At 42.2% G+C, this 18310-nt stretch overlaps 2 protein-coding genes across 11 annotated transcripts in view; one reads left to right on the forward strand and one right to left on the reverse strand.

Annotated features, from left to right (window-relative positions):
* Positions 1–1933: 1933 nt before the first annotated feature.
* Positions 1934–2800, reverse strand: LOC119655681 (peptidyl-prolyl cis-trans isomerase Fkbp12). Its single transcript, XM_038061682.1, has 2 exons — positions 2640–2800; positions 1934–2572 (listed from the first exon to the last, which is right to left on the reverse strand). Exons 1-2 carry the CDS (start codon positions 2674–2676, stop codon positions 2283–2285), a joined length of 327 nt encoding a protein of 108 aa, XP_037917610.1. The 5' UTR covers positions 2677–2800; the 3' UTR covers positions 1934–2282.
* A 542-nt stretch (positions 2801–3342) lies between these two features.
* Positions 3343–18310, forward strand: part of LOC119655677 (protein 4.1 homolog) — a 127348-nt gene continuing 112380 nt past the window's right edge. For 4 of the 10 annotated variants that reach the window (XM_038061667.1, XM_038061672.1, XM_038061670.1 and 1 more), the window contains exon 1: positions 9869–10347. The gene's annotated coding sequence lies outside the window, so the exon portion shown is untranslated. Of the gene's footprint in view, positions 3669–9868; positions 10348–18310 lie in introns of those variants that run through there. The other 6 variants (XM_038061673.1, XM_038061674.1, XM_038061675.1 and 3 more) reach the window with 3 other exon arrangements.

Consider the following 18310-nt stretch of genomic DNA (forward strand, 5'->3'; position numbering starts at 1 on the left):
CAATGGAAAATGAATGCATGTAAAATTAGTATCGACAAATACAGCTATCGTTTTTTCAATACGGCATGGTAACAATTCGTTAATTTATCCAAGTTGATGATAAATTCACAGGTGCAGAAGGGACAAATTTGACACATCATAATTATTGTAAATCAAATAGAATTTCACATTGCGCTCTACACATGGAACCACTCCATATTTGCGAAAATTATGCTGGAATCCTTGGGAAGTACATTTTGGTATAGATTGGCTTCTGACGGAACAATTCCAGCAAGGAGAAAAATATTATTTATAAGAACTTTGACCTGTGCTGTGCTTGGTCTTTGTGAATTCGGAACGCCTGCTGCTGGATCGTATGAATAGAGCTTAATATGTTGCACTTTCAAACTTATTTTTGGAGTAACAGAGTAGATAGGAAAAATATTAAAGTCCGTTTACATGCTTGTATCAGCGTACAGGATGTTTATCATTTTATTAATACTTGAAAAATCATCATCATCAACGGCGCAACAGCCGGTATCCGGTCTAGGCCTTAATAAGGAACTCCAGACTCCCGGTTTTGCGCCGAGGCTGGATCATCCTCATCCATACGGATTAAGTGACTCGCCCACCGTAATCTATTGAGCCGGATTTTATCTACAACTTGACGGTCATGATATCGCACACAGATTTCGTCGTTATATAGGTTACGGAATCGTCCATCCTCATGTAGGGGGCCAAAGATTCTTCTCCCGAACGCGGCCAAGAGTTCGTAATTTTTCTTGATAAGAACCCAAGTTTCCGAAGAATAAATGAGGACTGGCAAGATCATAGCCTTGTACAGTAAGAGCTTTGACCCTATGGTGAGACATTTCGAGCGGAATAGTTTTTATAAGCTGAAATAGGCTCTGTTGGCTGCAACCGTGTGTGGATTTCATCATCGTAGCTGTTATCGGTTGTGATTTTCAACCCCAGATAGGAGAAATTATCAACGGTCTCAAAGTTGTATTCTCCTATCTTTATTCTTCCCGTTTGATGTTGTTGGTTGGTTGGTTTTCGGTGCTGACGTTGCCACCATATACTTTGTCTTGCCTTCATTAATGTGCAGCCCAAGAACTGGCGCCGCCTGCTCGATCTGGATGAAGTTTATACGTTCTTCTCATGATGTCGATATCGTCAGCATAGGCCAGTATTTGGGTGGACTTAAAGAGGATCGTACTATCTCTTGCATTTACCTCAGCATCACGGATCACTTTCTCCAGGGTCAGGTTAAAGAGGACGCATGATAGGGCATCCCCTTGTCGTAGTCCGTTGTTGATGTCGAATTGTCTCGAGAGTGATCCTGCTGCTTTTATCTGGCCTCGCACAATGGTCAGGGTTAGCCTACTCGGTCTTATCAATTTCGTCAGGATACCGAATTCTCTCATTGCTTGAAAAATGGGGGTGTCTATCATTTTTGCTTGAAAGAACTTACTTATGCGCTGAAAGCCACACCAAATTCAACAAAAAAAATAATGGGGTAAAATGCACCGATTCCGATAGGTTTTCAGGTCAAGCTATGATTTTTTACAGAAGCTGCCATTCTAAAAGTTTCCCATTCACAGCCTTTTGGAATCTCGGTTTTTGCTCGAGTATTTGGTAAGTCGTTGGGACACCGTAAAATCTTTGCATTGAAGCGATCGACCTAGATATTATCAAAACTTTATTCTGTTCATAAAAAAGCACTTACGTCTTTTTTTATCCATCTCGAGATGGAAGTAGTTCCAAAGAACGCAGTGCTCCTTGCTTGGTTGCGTAGAAACGACTCTGGCCAAGCAAACGAAGAGTCCAACAATTTGAACGCAAGGTCACGGCCGCAGCGCTCTTCAACGGCCTCCGCGTCAAGTGCAAACACCAAAATTTCATATTCATATTTGGATTTATTGCAATTTCACAATTGAAAACTCAAAAAAGGTACGAAATAATTACTATATTCATGCTTAGTAAATGCTCGGAGGAAATGCAATTTCCATCATGAAATGAAGGTCGGGGCGGGCGCAGCCTGGACGTCGGCCCGCCCCTCCCCCGCAACCAGCTTAGCCTATTTTGTCTCTAGGTCCTGACACACTTCAAGTTGAACACTTAAATTATAAACCATTAAAAACGCGGCGGCCGCGCACGCCCGCCGCCCAATTTGACTATATGTTAAGAAGTAGAAAAGTTTTCAGCATCAAATCATCAATCCCGTAAGTAGTTGTAGGTTCGAAGATTGCTCCAAGGTCTTCGGAAAGGCGCCGTTTGTGAGGAAAGCGTTTGGGGTTTCTTTACTCGACCTTCAGCAGCTCCACATCGAAGGTGAGCGTGGCGTTGGGCGGGATGACGCCCGGATGACCGCGGCTCCCGTACGCATAGTCCGGGCTGCACACGAGCTTCGCCCGTTGACCTACAGACAATCTGGCGACTCCCTCGTCCCAGCCGCGAATCACTTCGCCCTGGCCAACGGTGAACTTGAACGGTTTGCCTCGGGTCCGCGACGAGTCGAACACCGCGCCGTTTTCAAGCGTGCCGGTGTAGTGGACGACGGCGACTTGTCCGTTTTTGGGGAATGTGCTTCCTACGGCGACCGGAAAAGTGAAAATATGTGAGCAAACCTGAACTAGGTGACAATGCACTGTACTCACCGTCCCCGGGAGAGATTGGAATAATGTCTACGCCCATGATGGTATGAATAAGCCAAGTATTTGCACAGAAATCCGCGAAGATCCAACGCACACCGCGCACGACAATTGCCCAGAACAGCTAATGGTGGACGTTGTGAGCGAGTTTGGAAAATTTTGTTCTAAAAGTAAAATAAGCGAGACTCGAAATTTTCGGAGGGTAATGCAGGGCGCGGAACTTCAAAGTAAGGACGTACACCAAAGGTGAGGATTCCATATTGTACTTGGAACACGAATCAATGAACCAGTTGGGATTTTCAAATTGGGGGCATGATTACTGTAGAATAATTTGACTCTATATTGAAGCCAACTGATTAATTAGCTTCAAGCATACGAACATTTCTAAATGTAGCGAAAAGAATTTGAAAATATTAAAAAATTTCTCCAAACATGGTACGATTGTACCAATTTTGTTTAAACTAAGGGCTGGGCTCAATCCAGTACCCACTTCGAAATCACCAGAAAATAAATAACTATTGAAAGCGGTATTTTTTATAGTACATTTAAAATTAAAAATTGTGATTGATTTTGTCAGGTAATCTTCTCTTCAGTTGGTTCGAATTCAAAATTCAATTCCATTCATTCCTCAAGATTGGCTCCAGTTTTAGAACAGGCCAAGAGTTCTTATTTACCTGTTAGCAGTGACGTAATGCGCTCTCGCTCAAACATGGCGTTGTCAAATTAAAGGAGGAGACGACGACAACAGCACAAGTGCGTTCTGCGATCAGTTCGTGTTTTCCGTGAAGTTTTATCGATAGATTCGCAGGAGCCGTGTCAGAAGCGTGAAAACATTCAGCTGGTGACTGTGCCGAGTGACTGCAAGCCATATTTTGTGTATTTGCGGAAGTGAATTCGTGCATTTAGCGGGCGAGTGCGTGCAATTGGAATTGTGTCGGGTCGCTGGGTGCCGTGTTGAGAACTTTTTTGCGGACTAACGACGTCGCACAGGCAGAGCAGGAGGCGAACGGTGGCAACGGTGACGCAAGCAAAAGGGTAAGAAAAGTTTGTTTACCTCCGTTCAGATAGTGGAAAAGTGAAAACACCGTCCTGGCGGCCAGGTCGGATGCGGCTGCAGACCCAGAATTTGTTTGTTTCCCAATGGGACGAGTGGTGCGCGCAGTGTTGGCTTTTTGCAGCCCATGGGAACGGGGGTGTGGCAGGCGAGGGAGGGCTATTGTTTTGGAGTTGGGGAGTTGGCTGTGGACACGATGACGTCAGTGTGGTCTTCTCGCATGACTTTGGAGCCGATGGGGCGGCCGCGTGGACAGGTGCGCGAACTTTTGCAGTGCAACAGGCTCCACAGCGGGCATTGGAAAGTTATCGGAAGGTGTTTTGTGGCACGGCGCTGTCAATGGTAGAGGATTTTAGAGTGCAAGGGGGTGTTTATTGGCGCGGGGCGAGGAAATGTTGATGTGGCAACACCCTCGACATAAACAACTTGTTCTAAAACGAGTTTTGTGCTAAATTTTTTGGGCAGCTCGACGACTTGTAAGTACCGAGTGCAACAGGGTTGTCGTATTTTGCTTAGCTGGAAGTGAGCAAAATAAAAGATTTGTGCACTTTTTGGTAGAAATTCTCAAACATCAGCACCTGATCTGAAGAATGTGGAAAATGCACGAATTTCGGAAATATTTGTTAGGGGTTTTCCGAATCCTTTACATATAGCAGGTTTTCTCTAGTTTCGCCACAAGTTGGGCGCGTTTGATTGATATAAATCAGGGGATTTTTTTTTATCAAAATCAAGATTTAAATTAAATTTGATTTTTTTTTATAAATAGAAGTTTCTATTTTACGTAAAAATCAAAATAATAAAATTAATTTCATAAAATGAAAAAAAAAATCCAAATGCTCAACTTTCATTTATCAGTGGAAATTATTATTATATTAAAATACAAATAAAAAGAAAATCAACCAACAAGAGGAATACCAATTGTGCCATCTTGGCTGTGCAAAATAGATGCTAGTTGACCATTTTCATCTATTCTGCTTAATTGTGATTTCCACCAATGTAATGGTTTTATATCTTTTACTATTTCTTCTGTAAATATGACTTATTTGAATAGATCAGTTCTGCCTTCAAATTTAATTGTTTCCGGATACTCACATTGAGCATATTTTAAAGCTTTTGTTCCTTCTTCAGCTGTTAACTGGAATTTATTTTTTTCGTTAGCGGATGTGAAGCTACCCACTACAGTTGGAGCACATCAGCATCAAAAATCTGATTTCTCTGTCTGGTCACATAGAAAATGTTCCATGGATTTCGCTTCCTCATTACAGGATGGACACGTATCATCTTGGATAATTCTTATTCTGAACATAAGCCCAGCTAGTGAATTATGGCCAGTTAAAATGCCCATAATAGTTCTGCAAGTCTTCCTGCTTTTCGACAGGGTAAACTTTGTACTATGTTTGTTTGGCTCTGACAGGAAGAGTTTGGTCTGTCTAGCAGCATTAAGGCTGAAAGACCGTTGTGTATTGCCTCAAAGGAAAAGCCCACTTCTCGTTTTTATTCGAGAGGTAGACTCCTGTTCCAGAAGCATTTTCTGTCTTTGAGCCATCGGTGTAGAAAACATCAGTATATCCTGACACGCATTCTTCTGGTTCGTCCCAGTTTTCTCTCCGTTTCAAGATACCATCATATCTTCCACCAAACAGATGTATGGGGATCTGAGAATCGGAAGGCAAGTCATTGCGAAAACTAGATTCAGTTCTCCCAATGACTCTTCCAATGCTTTGTGCCTCTCACGTCCATTGTTTTCTCATAGATGTAATCGCATTAGTCTATGTGCTGTTCTCATTGCGGTGCTCTGAATAAACAAATCCAAGGGCAGCAAATTGAGTAATGCATTCAGAGCTGCGCCGGATGTGGTGCTCATGGCACCGGTGGTACCCAGACACACAGTTCTTTGTAGTGTGGCTAGTTTACAGCGAAAACTCGTCTGTTTCACCTTAACCCACCACACTACGGATGCATAAGTGAACATCAGCCTAATGATAGCAACATATATCCAAATTACAACCTGAGGCCTAAGTCCCCATGTTGAGGCAAAGGTCCGCTTACACAGCCCATAAGCTGTGAGAGCTCGTTTCATCTTTACGTTTACATGCTTGTTCCAAAGAAGCTTCTTGTCTAGAATAACTCCTAGATAATTCACTTCTTTGGAGAGTTGAAGGGTTGTGCCCCTCATCTCTGGAAGGCAAAGACCATTCAGTTCCCTCCTTTTTGTAAATAATACTATCGTGATCTTATTTGGATTTACTGAAAGTCATACCTGAGACACCAACTGTCAATCAAATCAATTAATCTGTGCACCTGTAGAAGGCGCTTACGATATACTTCCTTGCTTTCCAGTCCAAACATCCAGACAACAGACCAGAATGGTCTGCGTTGCACTCATAAGAAGATATCTCCTGCTAGAAGTAGGAGTCGCACCGACTTAAGGCCGAACTTCTTCCTGTTCCGGCCTTGTCCTCTATTGCTTTTATTCGTTCGAACAAGCTCATCGCTGGGGGAGCGTCAATCTGATGTATTTAGTGGTTTGACTCTATAATCAGCAAGGGATGCAGGGTTGGAATTCTCTCTTTAGTCAAAGTGCCTGAAATCATGAGCAGTTTTCCATCCGTCACTTCAATATACCAATTCTGCTTTGCGCCAGTTCAACAATACATTATCTGCATAACCGACCAGGTGCGACTCTTCGTGAGATGCCTTTCAGTGATGCGACTACTCCTGCTGAAATCGTCATTCTCCTCTGGTCCCTGGGCATCAGATAATTCCTCAATATTTGCAAGAGGTGGCCCGACACGTAGAATCAATTGTGTAGTTCACCTAGTATGTTGAATTGAATGCATTTTTGCGTCAAGCGTTGTGAGAAGCACTACTCGTTGAGATTAACGCTGTGTCTTTCAGCTCGATGAACAGCCTCCACACAATCGCCACGACATCAATCACTGTGCATCTCCCTACTCTAAACTCGAACTGCTGTGGGAATAAATCTCCAACAGCACGTATCGCGATTCTACTCATCATGAGTCTTTTCGAGTTTTTTCGGCTATGCCAACGGGCAGCGCAGACTCTGCAGTGACAAGTAAAAATACCTCCTTTTACCTCACTAATTTACATACGTCCGCCGAGATATCATTGTGTCTTAGCGAATTCTTCGGTTGTGATTTTCGACCCTAGGTAGGAGAAACTTTCAACGGTCTCAAAGTTGTAGTCTCCTATCTTTATTGTTTTCGTTTGACCAGTGCGATTTGATGTTGACATGGTGGCAACATCAAATCGCGCGCCTGTCTTGTCTTCATTAATGTGTAGCGCAAGATCTCATGCCGCCTGCTCGATCTGGATGAAGGTAAACTGTACAGCTTGAGTTGTTCTTCCCGTAATGTCAATATCGTCAGCGTAGACCAGTAGTTGGGTGGTGCATGATAGGCCATCCCCTTGTCTTAGACTGTTTTTGATGTTAAATGGTCTCAAGTGTGATCGCTGCTTTTATCTGGTCTCATACATTGGTCAGGGTCAGCCTAGTCAGTCTTACCATTTTCGTCGGGATACCGAATTCTCTCATGGCCGTGTACACTTTATCCCTGGCTATGCTATCATAGGTGGCTTTAAGGTCGATGAGAAGATGGTGCAACTGATGTCCTTATTCTAATAGCTTTTCCATCGCTTGCCGCGGAGAGAGAATCTGATCTGTTGCTGATTTGCTTGGAGGGAAGCCTCTATGTTATGGGTGAATGATGTTCTGGGGGTATGGGGCTATCTGACCTAACAAGATAGCGGAGAATATCTTATAGATGATACTCAGCAGCGTGATACCTCTATAGTTGCTGCACTGCATGATGTCTCCCTTTTGATCGTTTCAATAAGCCCATTCTGTCGGAAATCAGATTTCCCCCTTTGTTTCGGCAGGATAAGCATCGTCATGTATAAGACTTCATCCTGCCGACTTGTTGGTAAAGCTTGGGTGCTTGGTGCGCTTGCTTCCTGTATTTTTCAAGTTCATCTTTACGACTGTGTAGTCGCTTCTCCGCTCGATGGAGTTTGTGATAAGTCTCTGCGCGTGCCCGTGTTCGTTGAGAATGCAACATTACTTGGTATGCAGTATTCTTCCGTTCGGTTGCTAGCTTAAATTCATCGTTGAACCAGCCTTTCCAACTTTTCTTGCGGCTAGGGCCAGGTATGTTTGTGACCGTATCAATGATAACGCCCTTCAGGTGGTTGTGAAGATCATTTGTTGATGCTTGAACTCCGGGACATCTGTTAGCTGCAGTTATTGCGGCTATTACGGTATCCATTTCCCCCTTATAGTTGTTACGTAGGACTATGTTGTGGATGGCTTCAGTATTCATTCCCAACTGATTACCAGAGGGGATTGTCGGCGGTGTTGTAATTCGAGCTCGGCGCACCCTGCCAACGAGGTAGTGATCCGAGTCCCCCTATATGTTCTGACATTCATCAACGCTGAGAGGTGGCGGCGTTCGATCAACACGTGGTCGATTGGGTTGAAAGTGGTCTCGTCTGGAGAGGCCAACGTATGTTTGTGGGTACAACCACTTCGTGAGATACTGCTAACTGAATAATCCGCAGTCCGTTATCATTGGCATCCTTTTGTAAGCTGTTCGAAACATTCCTATTTAACCATTTCAAGTATGATTTTGATATTATATTTGGGATGGGCTTCGAGGGTCCGCTCCACTGCCTCGTAGAAGGTATCCATCTCCCACTCTGCAGTCTCCTCTGTAGGGGCGCAAACGTTAATGAGGCTTATATTTCTAAATTTGCCTCGCAAACGCGGAGTTCATAGCCTTTCACTTGTGTTTTCAAAGTCGATAACAGCAGGTTTCGTTTTATGGCTGACTAGGAAACTTACTCCGAGCACATGTTTTACTGGATGGCTACTATATAATATATGGTGTAGTGGCTGCAGTCCCTATCGAGGGTATGTCTTGCAATTCTGTTACATCAGCCTTATATTGGGACATGGTATCAGTTAGCTGCTGAGAAGCACTTGATCTGTACAGAGAGCGCATGTTCCATGAGAAAATGGGCAAATCCTTATTCCGGTGTCGTTGCCGGGTTCGTTGTTGCGTTGTCAGTCCAGTCCGAGACTCCTTCGGCTTCGTAACAAGTTGTTTTCCGTGTAGGGTTGTCAGTCCTACCCAACCCCTAACCTGGAGGACCAGTTGGTACAATTTGTCCCGTTTTTAGGCGCGGGAGACTCGCCTTCATCCTTCTCCGTCTGCAGTTTTTCATTAAGAAAGAACTCCCAGCGATCACCACGTGGAGGTGGAGATAGGGTTTGGTAGTCGAGCTGTTGGTGTTGGTTCAGCAGGCTTTTCCTAGGTTTTATGCTACATCTTGGGTATCAATCCACGTTTCGCCCTATCCTAAAAAGACGGAATCGCAGTTTTGAGAAAAACGCGTTTAAAGTGTTCGGTTTTTATGCACGTCAACATGGCGCGTGTTGTAACTTGGTTAATATTTTGAATTTCGGTCTGAAATTTCAGCGGTATACTGTTTTCAGAATATGTATATATGAAACGAAAACCATTTTAAACTGGCAAAATTTGTATTATCGAAATATGGCGCTTTGACTGGTTCTAGACTTCACATGGTACTGTCAAAGGGTAACATGTTCCTCAATGATGAACTTTTTCGGTTGATATCTGGAGTTATTTTTTTCGTAATGATTAACAAGCGGAAATGGCACACAACTAATTAACCGTCATTAATTTCTGCAAATTTGTATTTTTGCATTGACAGATGGAACGATAAATTGCCAATTCTGCAGCTATTGTTGCAGCTCTATTCTCATGATTGGTAATAGTAAACTCCTGGTAATCTCTTCGGAACTGTTAAGGACATTTTTTCACTGACATTTGTTAGAAAAATGCTAAGAAATAATTTCCAACAAATTAGAATTATGTACGCTCAAATGTTCACACGATTGAAAACGCTAAGAATTTTCTAGTAAATTAAACTTTTTCCAACCGATTTCCCAATTTCCCAACGTCGACTAGTCCATTTCTATCTGCATCTATTCCATTCGCTCGAACACGATAACTCCCCACAACTACAACCCATGCGTCTTTTCTCGCAACAATGGTTGTATCCAATTCTCAAGTTCTCAGAAAACCAGAAATTCGTTATGGCTTGCTCCCCACGTTGTGTGGAGCATGGAGCTTGGTCGCTTATGATCCAACCGTCAGTCGAGGGGAGTCAGTCGTTCGTGCGAAACGTCGTTCTAGCGCGTGAATTATCTTTGTGAAAGCTCGCCACCGCCAAACTGTCGCCGCCACCCAGAAACAAGAGCATTGTGAAACGTGTGAGCCACGCAGGGTTAAGAAAGCATAGAAAAATATCTATTTCAGGAGTTCAGTCCCGTTGAGAACGGAAGCGGAAACTACCTGTGCTATGCGGTGAAAAGGTGCAAGTTTTTGTGACAGTGAACGAAGATACATCCGAATTGGCTCCTTATCCTTGGGCCAAGGAGTGAGTTTCCATTAGTGCAGTGCGGTTCTGAAAGTTAGAAACCATTGGGGACAGGTGTTGCCAAAACTGGTCATTGGCGAAATCGCAAGGTGTATCACTTTTCAGTTGTTGTCTGCCTTTTAGCACGCTACTCTGTGGATTGCTACTCCTGGACTCCTTCCGACCGCTGCAGAAAAGGTACGTCTTTATTCTTAACTTTGTATGCTTGCGGTTTCCTAACGAGCTGCGAGCATTCAACCTGAATGCTTTATGCCCCTGCCTGCTATACGCCCAAGATCGGATCCGAAGTGGTGGTGGCGTCATCACTCTGGCATTTGGGTCAAATAATAGACTGAGTTTTCCTCATCGTCGTCGTCAGTCGCGCGTTTTTCCACATTTTCCACTTGTTGTGACCATTGGCGATAGTGTAGAGTCCATTTTATGTGGACGCTATAAGCTTCGTCTCCTGGATATTGTGTTCCCAACCAGTTTTGTTGGCGCGCTTTTCAGTTTGCCCGTGCTCACCTGTAACCGGTCACCGAAGTCTTCTGTAGTTAAATCACGTTTACTACCACTCTGCGGTTCATTTGAACGTTTCATTTTCCATCCGGATTATCTTCTGCGAAGCGGCTGCTAGTTAGCAAGACTATTCTCTATTAGAAAAAACCTCTTACGGTCGCCCAACGTTGAGGTTTCTTCGTTGCTTTCGCTTCAATTGTCGTTGCGACGTTGGTTTGCGGTTAAGGAAATCTAAGATTTTCCATGGCGAGCTCATATACATCGACTGAGTAGACAGACGAGAAAATGAACCGGCAATTGGATAAATAAAAGTAATTTCTTGTTGCCGATGAGTATCAAATGGAAGCGACTACTCTTTCGAAACTGGGTCTCGTCTGGGCTGGGTCGAAATTGATGAACGGGTACCTATTCAATCATCGACGGAAACTTGAGGCCAGTTGGCTTGGAATACGAGTTTCTGCTCTCAGATGTGTCACAGTTCACGGTTAGATGATGTCACACGCTGCAGAAGAAGCGGTTGGAGCTTTTTACTCGTACGTGGTTGTCGGTTTGTTGAGAACACGTTGTAATGGCTCCACGAAATACTCCACACCTACACGCTGTTTGTTTACATCGGTCTCATGAGTACAGGTAAACTCGTTGGATGTGAACAGACGCTGGTACTTGCTAACACTAGCCCGTTACCCCTGCATCAAGATTAGATGATGGGTTCGCTCGAGGGGCACACCCACTCGAAACTTTGGGTTTGGGTTGGTCATATTGCGGATGCATCTTTCGTTTGCAGACGTAACAGATGAATGACCTCACAACCAGCAACTATTGTTTTCTAGGAGGGAAATTATGCAAATTCAAGTTTTCGAGTATCCTTCAGCTCACTCTGAATAGTCAAGTATATGTTTACGGGAAAAAACAAAGAACTCAATTTTCCACCAGTTGTTGAATGCACCTATACAGCATCGGCAAAATTTTCCTGAATTGGACAAAAAGCCGAGCTCTTCAGGTTCCTTTGTTCTCTCGGAAGTTTGCCACACACAAAAAATTGAAAGTTACAATCGTATAACTATGGAAAGTTACTGAAGCTGACCTGGAATATTTTTACAAATAAAGTTCAAGATAACTCCCAAGCTGAGAGTCTGACGTAATTTGATATAAAAGTAAGATGCAAGGTAAAACTTTATTACTCGTAATAACAATCGGAAGTTTCTGCTTTTTGTGCAAGCCGCCTCTATTATAGTGTTGCTTCCATACTCTATGAAAATCTAAAGTAACTTCATTATGTAGTTGATTGTTCTGCTGCAGTTTTCTGTAAAGTATCGTCTCGCAGTGGGTGGCTGAAAATTACATTAGACTTTGATGAACTGCTTTTAGTATAGAAACTCTGCCGTTATGTGAACTATAATTAATTTCCTGAGTTTTGAATTGAGTAAAAATAGATCAATAGATTTATTCTGCGCAAATGTGTCCATCCTGTTGCCCCTTCGATTGCACCTTTGGATGAATGGGATTGTGTTTTACGGAAATTGGAAGCTGAGGCTAGAGATGCATCTTCGATACTTTATCAGTTATATGACGATGTGAAGTGGACTATCTTGCTCGAACCACTTCTATGCCTCATTATTTGTGGTTTACGGCAATGTTGATCTGTTCCTTCGGAGCTTTCTGGAAAGTCTACATTTTCTGCATGAGGAATTGCGTCTCGCAGTTCCGGAACAACTCAACTAATGGCTATCTTGCGTTGGTGGATTCCATTGCATGAAATAGTCATACCACTTCCGTCTTCCGTTTTTCCCTTCGGTTCTCCAATATATGACTAAATGTTGTTCGGCTAGAATACCTCGCACTACAGCAACACAAAGAGAACATTGTTGTAGAGCACCCTAGCCTTGGTCTTGACAATACGCATGTTTCTAACTTTCTTACTCTAAGAATAATTGTGAATGCGGATTTAGTATTGAATAGTATGGAGTTTGCTACTATCGCCAACAGAAATAATGTCTCCGTCGTCACCGTTGACATGCCGAAATATTATCGGTGATGGAGTGCACTCTTAATAGACTTCACTTTAATCTTCTAATTCTACAAAGACTTTATCTCAATGCTAGAGCGTCACTGAGTTTCTCTAAAATGCAAGCCCGATGAGCAGTGCATTCTCCTCGGGCCTGGAGTTTTCTCGGGGGTCCGGAATAAAATTTCAATCGAGAAAAGGGATAATAGGAGGGTCCGCACAATTTTCACCCCAGGGCCCTATATTTTTCAACTCTGGACCACTTTGTCCTATATCATTTTCATCCCGGGGTCGAATTTTGTTCTACGGCCCTGTCAGAATGCCTCTTCTGTTTAAAGCACCCGGTATCCTGTTGGCGCTGTGGAAACTGCTAAAAATTGCAATTAACATGAGTTAAACTCGCTCATTCTCTCACTATCACTCGTGAATTGTTTTTGAGGATAGTATACTAGTATCCAGATAGCCACGTGATTAGATCACAAGGCTGTCGTACGTAAGGTCGCGGTTCGAATCTTATTGGTGGCAGTGGAGTTTGTATCGTGATTTGACGTCGGATACCAGTCGACTCAGCTGTGAATGAGTACTTGAGTCAAATCAGGATAATAATCTCAGGCGAACGCAATGCTGACCACATTGCTTCCTACAGTGTTACGGTAGTGTACTGTTGCGGTCATGAATGAAGTGCTTTAACACTCTTCAAGGCCATGATCCAACATCGCTTGTTGCGCCAACGATTATTATAATTATACGAGTATCCAGAGTAGAAATCTGTCACCACATCGTCCATTGCACTTTCAAAATGTTATGTTACCCGTCCCAATATTTTCCTTGCGATAGTGTGGAGTACAAAAATATTCCTTCAACTGTCACAATCAAGCTGAGTGAGATTCTTTGTAATTCTTTCAGTTATGTACTGCTTAGAAATGAGGCTTCCAAGGTTTTCAATTAGGTGGAAGTGGAAACTCTGCGGACCCTCTAGCAGCTGCAAACAAGTCGGAATACCGGAAACTCGCGCTTCGGGTATAAAGGTTTTGTATTTATCTTATGCAAGAAACTTCAACGCATATTTTTCTATCTCTATGTAGCTACAAATCCAATATAATCCTTCATATTTTTCCAAACTACAAGACGTACGTACATATTACAGCCATAAATATTATCCTCACCCTAAACAAATAAACTGCCTATTTCTGAATACTGTTCATATATATGCACATATATAAATTGATGTACCCATATTTCCGATTTACTTCGTGCACAAAAGCATACATCTGTACATATATAGCACGTATATGAAATACGGTTGGTTTAATGTACAAATATATCTATCTGAATTAGACACTACCCACATTTGCGCGCATATACTATATACCTACATACACACACGTCTGTCTGGAGTAATTGATATTCGTATACAAATGACTAAAAAACTAAAACAAAATAATTTTTTGCGACCCCATTCATACGAATTCCCTTCGGTGTGGTATTGACGAATTGATATGTGATGATAACGTCATACACGTTGTAGAATGCACGAAAATGGCAAAGTTTCACCCCCCATAGCTTTGTTAATAATAGTTGGATTTTCTTCAAACTTGATCAAGTTGGGTTGCCGGGCAAATTTCTAAAATGTGGAAATATATTGTTATTAACTTTATTTGTTCAGATATCGGAACCGGATATATTTTCAGGCCTAGATTTCGTAGAGATCCACTACTGTGATTTTTTCACACTTTTACCCTTTTTGTGGGTCATATTTTGAGCCCCCACTCCCCTACGTTTCCCCGATATCAAATATGGAACCAGTTTCGAAAAATACTAATTGAGCCCTTTCATTTGATACCTCACATGGTCACATTTTATGAAAAATTTTGCACCCTCCATTCATAGGTATGGGGAGCCCCCGTTAAACTTAACTCAAAATGGCACCACTTGCTATATGTAAAGGGAACAACAGATCACACGCTCTCACTAATTTCCATGACAATCGGTCTAGTCATTTCCGAATAATTTGGGTGTGATAGACAGACAGACGGACAGGCAGACAGACATCGACTCGATTCTAATAAGGTTTTGTTTCAAACAAAACCTTAAAAATAGTGTGGCGGGGAGCCCATGAATCCTGGCAATTCATTCCATCCGAGAGCAAGCGATTGTTGTTATGGCGCACGGTATGCTGTGCTTCACGGGGGTTATCATGGTATCAGACTTTATTGCGTCAGGTCTTAGTGTGTCCTTTTCGGACGTGATCGACAATTTTGGTTGCAGCTGAGATAAAAGATGATGAAGATGGTGATTTGGCCGTATACATAGTTGAAGTGGTTCCAGACATTTTTTCGACATTCATATGACTTATCGTGAGCAGAACGTTTTTTCCACTCTATATCTGAGGTATTATAAAACTCTCAGTCTGGTCCGGAATATTGCGGTCAGTAAATACTCTTCCGAGTCATCAAAGCGCGCCCCACATTTCCTTTCCACAGTAATTTTTTTGTTTTACATTCTAATAATATTTAGTTTTACCATTCGGCACGTGCCATCCAATCCTAAAATTTCGACCGGTAGTGCTCGCCGTATCGCTTGATGACGAAAATGCTTTCATTTCCGTATGATGGGTAGACACGGCTGCTTCTTTCGAATGTTGAGCGATTATCTGGAAGACTTTCCTACGATAGTCTGCTAGCACTGGACCTGGTGAAGATTTGCGCCTGTTTGGTTATGCAAATGATGTTCCACAGTGATACAGGGATTGAGAAGGTGCTGGGAAAAAACAGAAGTATTTATTTTTATTAAAAGAATCCCGATTCTGTGTTCCGTGGGATCGTAGAGACAATTATATATTTAAAGCCAATGGCAAGTCCCTGGATTGAAGCACTATTCGAGGATTAGTTTTTTTCGAGCAAATCAAAGCAGCAGTAAATAATGCTGCAGCTGGGTATTGGCCTTAAGTCGATTAATAGCGTACATTGGGGATCCTACCTGATTGCAACGCAGTTCGTTATGTAAGTATAGAGACGGTAAGCTTTGTCGGTGGCCTTGGTCTACCGTACTGTCTCAGAGGCGAATGAGTGGCAAATTTTCTCTGGACAACAAGTCGGGAGGAGATGGACTACGCGGTTCATCGGTAACTTAGTTCGTAATTGAAGTTAGATCGTCTGAGGCTTACTTGCACAAGATAGGTAAGACAGTGTGTTTTACAATGGGATGGTGGACAACGTCTATCACATCTTTTATTTTTGCGGAAGGTGCGATGGGGTTCGTCAGCAACTACAGACACAAGAACTTTCCGGACAATACTGTAAAAGAGATACTGAGGAGCACTGGTAGATGGTGCACTTGTTCTTACGAAGAAGATGGAGCTCGACTAGTGGAGGGAGCGGACCAATAGAAGATTCTTTGAACTAGTAAAATCTGCTCCTCTTTTCCCTCTACTTCTGTTGGTGAAAACAAGGCTAGCTCGAAGTGAAATATCACACGGTTAAAGGATAGTTCTCTGATGACATGGAGGTGATTAGTTGTCAGTCCGACGGTTTACTAACGCTGCAGTGTCCAATATTTAGTGTGTAAACGCATTTAGCCAGTGCTATCAATTTTTAAATTTGTAAAATCATGCGTAGTGTAATATGAATATGCTTAGTGAAAGGTAGCATTCCACAGTCAGTAGTTTTGTGGTATTTTTATACTTGATAGTATTCATCTACCTATGAACTGCTGCTCCTATTTTATTTTCTTTGTCAATACTCAGGGCGTTGTATGTCAATCTGTCTGTCGCAACTGGTTAGAGCGCAAGGCTGTCGTACGGAAAGTCGCGGTTTAAATCTCACTGGTGGCAGTGGAATTTGTATCGTGATTTGACGTCGGATACCAGTCGACTCAGCTGTGAATGGGTACCTGAGTCAAATCAAATGCTGACCACATTGCCTCCTAGTGTACCGTTACGGTCTTGAATGAAGTGCTCTAAAACACTTCAAGGCCCTGATCCAACATGGATTGTTGCGCCAACGATTATTATTATATTATGATTTGTGAAAACCTTTACATGCAGCGGGTGGAGGGAGCTGAATTATTACTTTTCGGAACTTATTGGAAAATAGGGAAGCTAGTGTCAAAATATACGTAACATAAAGTGTAACAGATCCTTTCCAACGAATTATTCTAAAAAAATGCGATGATGCACCTACGCATGCATGTGGTACAAAAAAAGTTTCAGAGACTTAATTAATGACAGGCTAATTTCCAATTGCCTACCTAATTTTTGCAGTATGAAATCGGTAAAATGAATGATTATATTCAACGCACGCTGTTGGTGTGGTAGTTTCGCTTGAAGACGATAACGTTAAGCAATAAATACGTCTACAGTTTCGAGAGAATGAATAATGTCGCTACAGTTTGAACGGAGGACAGCACCTCTCTTACTGTTACGGTTTTCCGCATAGTTGGTCGCGACGTTTGGGCCTTTGAAAGTTACTGTTTCGGTTAAAGTTCTTATAGGGGATCCATTTTTCATCGTGTTACAACTGCAGTAATGAATAATTCTCATGCAGTTTTAACGCAGAAGATAAAGAAAGGGTTTTTTCAAAGATTTTGCATCGTCTTTTTTTGGTGCGTGCCGCATGGTTATGTGCGACTCTTACTCACTAAAATCAGCTTCACCTTCGCTTTCACTGTGGGACTGTCTCTCGTATTATGTTCCTCGTTTTCCTTTGGAACTCCGTTTTTCGTAGAAGAAATTGGAAACTGGCCTTTATGATTTACTATTATTATTATTATATTTGTATCTTCCGACCAGCATGTTGTTTGGTAACATTAGCACACCTGCCACAGTGTTCACCTTTGCCCAGTGTAAGCAAATCTCCGCCATTCAAAAATAACCTGCTTTACGTTTTATCGATTGCATATGTGACATTATAAAGGTACCAATCCTTGTTAGTTAAGATGTCGTTAGGAACTATGCCCATCATACATGTTCTTCGGTAAGAACAAGTTTATAATGCAGTTGGTCGACATGTATTTCTTTTTTTTTCTCGAACAATTGCTCAGACAATGACAACGTATAAGTCCGAGTTAGCAACGTTTGAAATAAAGAAGCGATGGCTTTGGCTTAGGTTACCTATGTTTGACAACTTTTTGGCAAACAATGTAGTAACGGCAGACGCTTTTGTCTTGTCAAGTTGTGAACTGAACTTCTAGTCAATCGTGACTTCCTTGATATACCTTGTGAAATATCACAAGTTGTTTGATACGCTTTTCCTTTATGGTCAGAGTCGGAATAAATCATCATTTCTAGGTATTGTACGATGATACAATGTATATAGGAATACCAAATTTGGTTAAAGTCTTCATTATTTTGCTGCTCGCAGAATTAAATGCTTCTCTTATATTCAGAGTTACTATCAGTTTTACTATTTATAATAGGTTAACATTGTGTTTTTTTGCCAATATCGCATTAGAGTAGAACAGTTGTGTATCTAAAAATTATTTAATAAAAAGTTGAAAGATGTTTCATACCAGAAAAGTTTAACTGGTAAAAAAGAATCCTGCATACCTTCCTGAACTGAGTGGCAACTGCACCCGTGTCTTCACCGACATTCCTATTGAGCTGTGGGCAGTTTGGTTTAACTTGGGCGGTTGATAAAA

This window comes from Hermetia illucens, chromosome 4 (genome assembly GCF_905115235.1).
Source record: "Hermetia illucens chromosome 4, iHerIll2.2.curated.20191125, whole genome shotgun sequence".
Taxonomy (NCBI): domain Eukaryota; kingdom Metazoa; phylum Arthropoda; class Insecta; order Diptera; family Stratiomyidae; genus Hermetia; species Hermetia illucens.

What these genes read in the sequence shown, in the direction of transcription:
- LOC119655681 (XM_038061682.1), bottom strand. Translation starts at nt 2,676, where the DNA reads ATGGGCGTAGACATTATTCCAATCTCTCCCGGGGACG. An exon ending in TCCAATCTCTCCCGGGGACG is followed by an intron (nt 2,573 to 2,639) that starts GTGAGTACAGTG and finishes CGGTCGCCGTAG; the next exon opens with GAAGCACATTCCCCAAAAAC.